At 60.7% G+C, this 6741-nt stretch overlaps 1 protein-coding gene across 2 annotated transcripts; it reads left to right on the top strand.

Moving 5' to 3' along the window:
• The first annotated feature begins 2252 nt into the window (after positions 1 to 2252).
• On the top strand, positions 2253 to 5937 carry LOC113204814 (uncharacterized). 2 transcript variants are annotated; one of them, XM_052276377.1, is made up of 5 exons: positions 2253 to 3232; positions 3305 to 3542; positions 3616 to 3888; positions 4206 to 4412; positions 4546 to 5937. In XM_052276377.1, exons 1-5 carry the CDS (start codon positions 2601 to 2603, stop codon positions 4990 to 4992), a joined length of 1797 nt encoding a protein of 598 aa, XP_052132337.1. In that variant the 5' UTR covers positions 2253 to 2600; the 3' UTR covers positions 4993 to 5937. The 2 variants fall into 2 exon arrangements, with proteins under 2 accessions (XP_052132337.1, XP_052132336.1); XM_052276376.1 differs by having other exon boundaries at positions 3613 to 3888.
• The last annotated feature ends 804 nt before the right edge of the window (positions 5938 to 6741 follow it).

Below are 6741 nucleotides of genomic sequence, written 5' to 3'. Positions count from 1 at the left end.
GAACCAGCAAAAATTAAAATAAATAAAATGTATTTTCATTTTGATGAAGAATTTAAGCCACAGAGGTATGATTATTTATTTTTTTTGTCAGAGTGTCCGTTTAGCCGCACACGCAGGCTGACAAACGAGCCGCGTGGCTTGTGCGGCGCGGCGCGGTGGCGTGGTCCCCTCTTCACCGCTCGCTCCTCGCCTAGCCCATTTAGCCCCGTCCAACGTCAGAGCCCCCCTTTTGTAAGACCGACTCGAGCCGGCTGGTTCGCTTTCGTTTCGCTGGTCCGCTCGGCTCTCGGTCACCACCACTCACCCCTTACGGACGCGTGGCCCCGAAGTTCCCGTGTCCGTCGCCTGTAAGCTGTATTCCCGAAACACGGCTGGTGCTGTCATGCCGTGATGTGTGTATGCAATTAACTGGTGGTGGCCCTGATCGCGAAGTACATTGGGTCCCCGAAATCTGGTATCATTTTTGACTAGTTAACGCTCTAAAGGCAAGAAGATCCCTGGATATCCCTGGATATCGCTACTCAGTATGGGCAGGTTATTTCGGACGAAAAGAAACAAACAACAAGCATTTGGCGGCACTGTGACACAGCAGTGTGCATTTGCGTGAGCATGTCGTCCCGTAATTGGACGCAGTTGACGGGTACGTCGTGACGGAAACGTTCCACCTTCCACCATTGCTCTATGACAGTGCATGTGACACTTTCGAGTTCGGGCAAAACTATCGCGCGTTCCCGGAAACGGCGTGAAGTTTCCACGTAGGCAGAAAACAAAAACATACGAAAATCGTGCGTGACTTCACTACTCCTCGTTCTCGCTGCCCCGCTCTGCTCCCGTCACGACGCGTCGCCATCGCACGGTGACGAGGAAATCGTACTCGAATGTGCCACACTGCGGGGAGACGAATGCAAAGCGAGTAGCTTGTCTTCGAACTCGAACTTCGCAGGTGTATCGAGGGTGTCTCCGTTGCAGCTCGACTACAGATCTGTGATTGTTTGTTGACGCCCCCGCCCCCTCCACTTTCCCGGTCGACCGCGAAAATTTCTCCACCTTTTCTGGCTTCTGGCACGGCGCACATGCCCATCGGGATGCTCCCTATTTTGTATTTTCCCGCGCAATGCTGCATACTCCCCGGCCGCGCGCGCCGCGTGCCGGGGGGAACCCGAATGGACCGGCGGCGCGGGGCGCGAGGCGCGCCTTGTCAGTCGCGCGCGAGGAAAAAGAAAAGGATGAGCATTTCATGAGGCGGCCATGCGGCCCCGACTGATGATCGCGGCACGTTCGTCTTGATGTGGGCGACGAGCGCGGAGCAGCGGAGGGCGGGAGGGAGGATGACGCACCACACCCTAAAAGAAAAGTGAAAAGCAGAGCAGCAGAGAGGGAGCTCTGCCGCCGGGGCCGGTATGAGGAATACCAATGCAAACGCTCGCTCGGCTCCGGCCGCATGCAGATGCGTCCCGTAATATCATATCGCTTTGGCTGGCTCGCATGCTAAGCAGGCGGATCGTCACCGGCGGCAGCGCATCGCAGAGAGCGCGGGCTACCGGCGGCGGGAAGGGGGCTGGGCGGCAGGCAGCCCGCCGCACCGCGCCGCCCAGCGGGTCGGCCTACCCGCTCCCGGTAAGGCGCTCGGCGCTCGCTGGTTGCTGCTGGGCTGGCTGTCTGTTAAAACGCTTTATTATTTCCCGTTATTTCTTATAGAGGCGGCGTTACGCGAGACAATCTCATCGGTTTAGTGGTCGGCTGCGGTGCGGGTGTGTTGTTGCGCGGACGGCGTGGGGGAGAGAGGCCAGAGGAGGGCCATACCGCCCGCCGCGCCTCGCCGCGCGTCCCCCCCGGCGAGGCGCGGCGGTCACGGTGTGACTGAGGTGCGTCCGTGTGGAAACGCTAAGCCCCCGCCGTGTTGTGACCGTTGTGACACCGGCCGCCCACGCGTGACACGCACTCGCGCGCCCGGGCGCCCGCGCAGAGGCGCCGCGCCGTTCAGCTCGGACAATTAGCCTTTTGTGAGACCAGGGGGCCTAGCAGCAGCGGCTCAACGGAGGGCTCCAAAGGCAGCCAAAGGCCCGCCCCCGCCTCATCACTGACGCCATCCTAGTCCGGCGTGACATGCGGTCACAGCGGCCGGTGCCGGGCCGGGCTAGCCGGAGAGGTCCGTACGCGCTCCGTACACCGGCTACGGTAAACTAACGGACAGACGAGCAGACAGGCAGACAGACTGACAAACAGATGGACAGGGGGGAAAGACGAACAAAGGACCTGCAGGGCGGCCCCGCGCCGCGGAGAGTCTGTTCCTCCTACGCTGACTGATTGCCCCTTTCCTGGAACGTGCAAACGTTCCATTTAGAGCCTCGAATCACTTTGTCGGCACCCCGCGGTGACGGCAGCGGCGAGGCACACAGGCTGTTTGAGTGGCTCGGGGCTACGCAAGTCCGCGCTCACGGGGGCAGACTGCCGCGGGGGAGAGGGGGCGTCGCCGTGGCCCCCCTGGGCTTTGAGCTATGAGTGACTAGCTCCTCAATCACCTGTTCGGGGGCGTCGGGAGCTACTCCGCGGCTGCTTCCCAGCGGCGGACTCTGTGTCGCCTCAAGTGCTCGTTGTTGATGTTGCTGGTGCCCGTTGCAGGCGCCGCCCTGCTGGTAGCCGTCGGCCAGCTGATGGCCACAGCACTGGTCCCGGGCCTGCCGACTCCAGGGCTGCCGCCCACCACAACTCAGGCGTCGACGGACGCCCCGCACCTGGCCTCGCCCTTGGCGGGCGAGGGCAGCACGGTCTCCTCTTCGCCGACGCCGAGGTCCGCGCCCCTCTCCACCAGACTGGCCGTCGTCAGGCCACACGCGGCGTGGCCGCTGTCCAGGACGACGCCCACGCCCGTCACCAGCCTCGTGCTGACCCCGCACCCCGTCCGCCGGCCACCACGCCGCAGCCTGCGCAGGTATCGCACGGCGGACCTCCCCCGAGACAGGAGTCCCAGGGTCACCACGGTGACCAGCCCCACCACGTTGAGCAGCCCCACCACCCCTAGCAGCCCTACAACCCCAAGCAGCCACACGACGACCAGCAGCCCCAAGGAGGCGCGGCCCACCACCACCACCAGCCTGATTAGCTTGGGCAGCTCGAGACCCGTGGAGGCTGGGGCGCACCCCCGGGACGACCGAGGAGGGCGAGCTGTGTGGGGCACACCGGCCGACAACGTGTCTCCCATGGAGGACACCTCCGGCGAGCAGTACTACAGGTATGGGAGGTGAAGTAGAGTGTTTTTCCATCACGTACCTCGTGCGCGCGGGATTTCTAATTCTCCTTCCAGGCGGTACTACACGAGCGACGTGGCCAGCGCCCCCGCCAGCAACACGTCCTGGTGGTCCGCGGTGCAGACTGGGCTGCCCATCCTGGGACAGGGCCTGGGTGGTCTCGGTCAGGGCCTGGGGCAGGGCTTCACGTCGGCGCTACGGCGTGTCAGCCACCACCACCCGCCGCACAGGCCGTTTGTGACCGCGCACTGGGAGGACCCCGACTACGGGGACTCGGCCAGCGGAGGCTCCCAGGTACAAATCATTTTCAAAAGTGTCCCAAAGTTCCTCCCCATCGATGCTACAGCCCGCACTCGGGTGTCAGCAGGTCGTGGCCGTGGGACACCCACACCAGCACCAGCACCCGTACCCGCCGCACCAGCCCGTGTACTACGTGTCGGACCAGAACAAAAAGGAGGACACCTGGAGCGATCTGACGACCAAGCTCATCATCCTGGCCGTCATCAAGCTTCTCATCGTGAAGGCCCTCAGCGTGGGTGCCTTCAAGCTCTTCACCATCGGCATTGTGAAGATCCCCATTATCTTCGCGCACTTCGCCCTTAAGTTCGCGTTTGCAGTCAAGTTCTTCAAGGTTATCAAGGTCAGTTGACCGATATCATGCTCCCTACGCATGGTCGATTGGTTTCTGTATCTAACCGTATTTTTGTAGTCTTATGCATGGGGTGCATTAGCATTAACAACTAACCCTTTTTCGGACTGTTCCATTTATGCTTGGCTCTAAACTAACCTTTTATGTTTCGGCGCGTATTTTCCTCTTCCTTTCTGCTTAAAGACCGCTGAAACCGTAAGTCGTAGCTCCAACATATTTGTTTTTAATCATAATTAAATTGACTCTTTGCCCACTTTGTCGAGGAGTGTCGATGCCCACGTCCGTGACTCCCACTCTTTCCTCTGCAGGTATTCCTGGCGGTGCTCGTCATCCCCGTGATCCTCATCGCCGTGGTGCCGCTGCTGCTGCCGATCCTTATCCCGCTCGGTCTGCTCCTGATCCCGCTGCTGCTGCTCCCGCTACTGCTCCTGTTCCCCGTGCCGGTGCTCACGCCAGGCGGGGCGGGGGGAGGCACGGTCATCACCATCACCCCCGGACGACGGCGGCGAGAGGAGGTACTGTCCCAAGGGGCGCGACGACGAGGTCCCCGGTAGTGTCCTACAGTGGGCCTGGCCGAGTCCGAGAGTCTCCGAGGCGCGAGGGCGGTGCTGCTGGTGTTGGTACATTGTCTCCTCTGCTCTCTCGCAGGAGGAGGAGGCCCTGGCGCAGCTCGAGTCCCGCGTGGCAGACTCTCGCCGCTGCCTCCAGAAAATGGCCTGCGACGTCGGGTACCGGAGCCAGGCCGTCAAGGGGTACGCCGACTGGGTCATGTGGCTGATGGGGCTGATAAAGCCGATCCTGGGCGATGCCAAGCGCAACCAGCTCAAGGGGTTCATCACGGCGTACAAGGCGGGGCTCGGGGGCCGCTCCTGCTACCGGAAGTACCCGTGCTACGCCAACAACATGAGCACCAAGCGGGCGAAGGGCGCCAGCAGGAGGGTGGACGGCGGCGCGAACGCCAGCAACAGGACGTCAACCGGCCACGACGCCACCGTCGGCAAGTCGTCCCAAGAGGTGGACAGCGGCAGCGCGAGCATCGAGGAGCGCATCATCTACGACCCCGTCAACGGCAACAGCACCAGCATCACCGAATAGGGGCGATACGGACTTCGGGTTGCGGTAGTACCCGCTCAACCCCGAGCTGCAGCAGTTCTTCGCTCGCGGCTTAAATCCCCGAGAGGAAGGTGTCAGAATTGTGATCCTTCGGAGGTCCTCTTTCTGCATTAGGATCGTTATGTCAGATCCTCCATAGCGCACCCTCTCTCCTGCCCCTGTGCGGGAGCGTGGTAGGCGATGGCATGCCTAAGGACGACGTCGGACTGGTGTCTGCGCGGCCTACCTAGTACCCCCACTAGACGGCCCTCTCCGCTCCCGCAAAGCTGTTGACAGGCAATGGGGGGTCATCCCCCATTTCACCTTTTAGTATTTCATTTATCGTTTTGCTAATTGCTCTCTGACCATCCAGGAGAAAGGAGTCAGTGCGACCGGCGTGTGCATTTTGGCAAAATCCCGTAGTATTCAACTAGAAAGAGGTGATGAGTAAAACCTCCAACCTCCGAAAATTTAGGATTTCTCCACGATGCACCGTTAACGACTTGCACAACTCCTGCTCCGGGGGCGCAGAAGAGTGTTCAAATGCGTCTCGCAACGTTATGGGGGTTCCGGAGGGTTCGCACTCACGCCAGTCCGCCCAGCCCAATGGCGTCGAAGGTTCTTCTATAGCCTAAATAAGTAGTAACAAAATTATTTTTTTTATTGACTGGTAATAAAGTATTATTAAGGTGACTCCCGAGCTTCCAGCGCATTAAACTCTAGCCCCCTCTCGATCCCACCAAACCTCGCTTTTCTCAGCTCCCTGGAAGTAAAACTGACAGAAGCAGTAAAATGGCTAAAGGCCCCTCGGCAAACCCGCGCCGGGCGGCGGCGCCGGCCGTCCTCGCGGGTATGGAGACTTGCGGGCGCACCCGCCCCGCCCCGGCCGTCCCGCCCAACGCAGCTGGGTGTTCCGCCTGATAGGCTAGAAAGTGAGGCCAGCGTATGTCCAGCCGAGCAGATCGTCGCGGGCGGGGGGCGTCTCCAGCTGGGCTGTCGTCGGCGCCCCGTCGCCGCTCCGGGCCAGTCGCCTGTCCAGCAGGGTCGCGTCCAGCTGCGACCATGCCAGGGCGGCCAGGGCCCGGCCCGCAGCCACCCTCCGGCCTCGTCCTCGTCGGCGAGGGTCTGCCAGCGTCATCGAGTGCGGGGGCCTCCGCCGAGCACCGTCACCCTGTGGTCACCGGCGGCAGCGAGGAGATTTGGCGAGGTGAGTAAAACGTTTGCACTGAAAGTGGATGGGTCGGGAAGGAGTCTGGCAGGTAAAGGGAAGTGTAAATTGTACTGTAGTGCGAAGTACAAATTTCAAGTGCAATGCAATCTCAGGTCGTTTTTGTTTGTTTTCGACACCTTTTTTGCCCCTTGCCGGCGTGGCTGTCTCATCCTTATCCAAACTGTTATCGACTCCATCCGCCGTCCTCGTCCTGATATCCGTTTGCCTTTATTAAAATCCCGCAGAAAGGCGGTAAAAAATCTTCCTGTCTTGCTCTAACCGTTCTGCCCACGATGGGCTCGCGAAGAGGCCGCGGTGCGGTGAAAGATGACAGCTCTCGACGGAGTTGTCGACGGCGTCAACGACGCGGGGGGGCTCTCGACTCTCTTGGCGGGGCGAACTGTCGATCGGATCAAAGTCTCAAAAATAAGTTTTCATTTTACTTTCATGACGCGCCGGACGTTAGACGCGAGGTGACCTTCGGAGTGTGGCGCCTGTCGTAAATGTCGGGAGAAGGGGAGAAGGAGGCGAAGGGGGAGCAG

The sequence above is a fragment of the Frankliniella occidentalis genome, unplaced genomic scaffold (assembly GCF_000697945.3).
Source record: "Frankliniella occidentalis isolate FOCC.00 unplaced genomic scaffold, Focc_3.1 Scaffold2701, whole genome shotgun sequence".
Taxonomy (NCBI): domain Eukaryota; kingdom Metazoa; phylum Arthropoda; class Insecta; order Thysanoptera; family Thripidae; genus Frankliniella; species Frankliniella occidentalis.
Note: the sequence above shows the minus strand (reverse complement) of the source record. Positions and strands in the feature narration are given on the sequence as shown.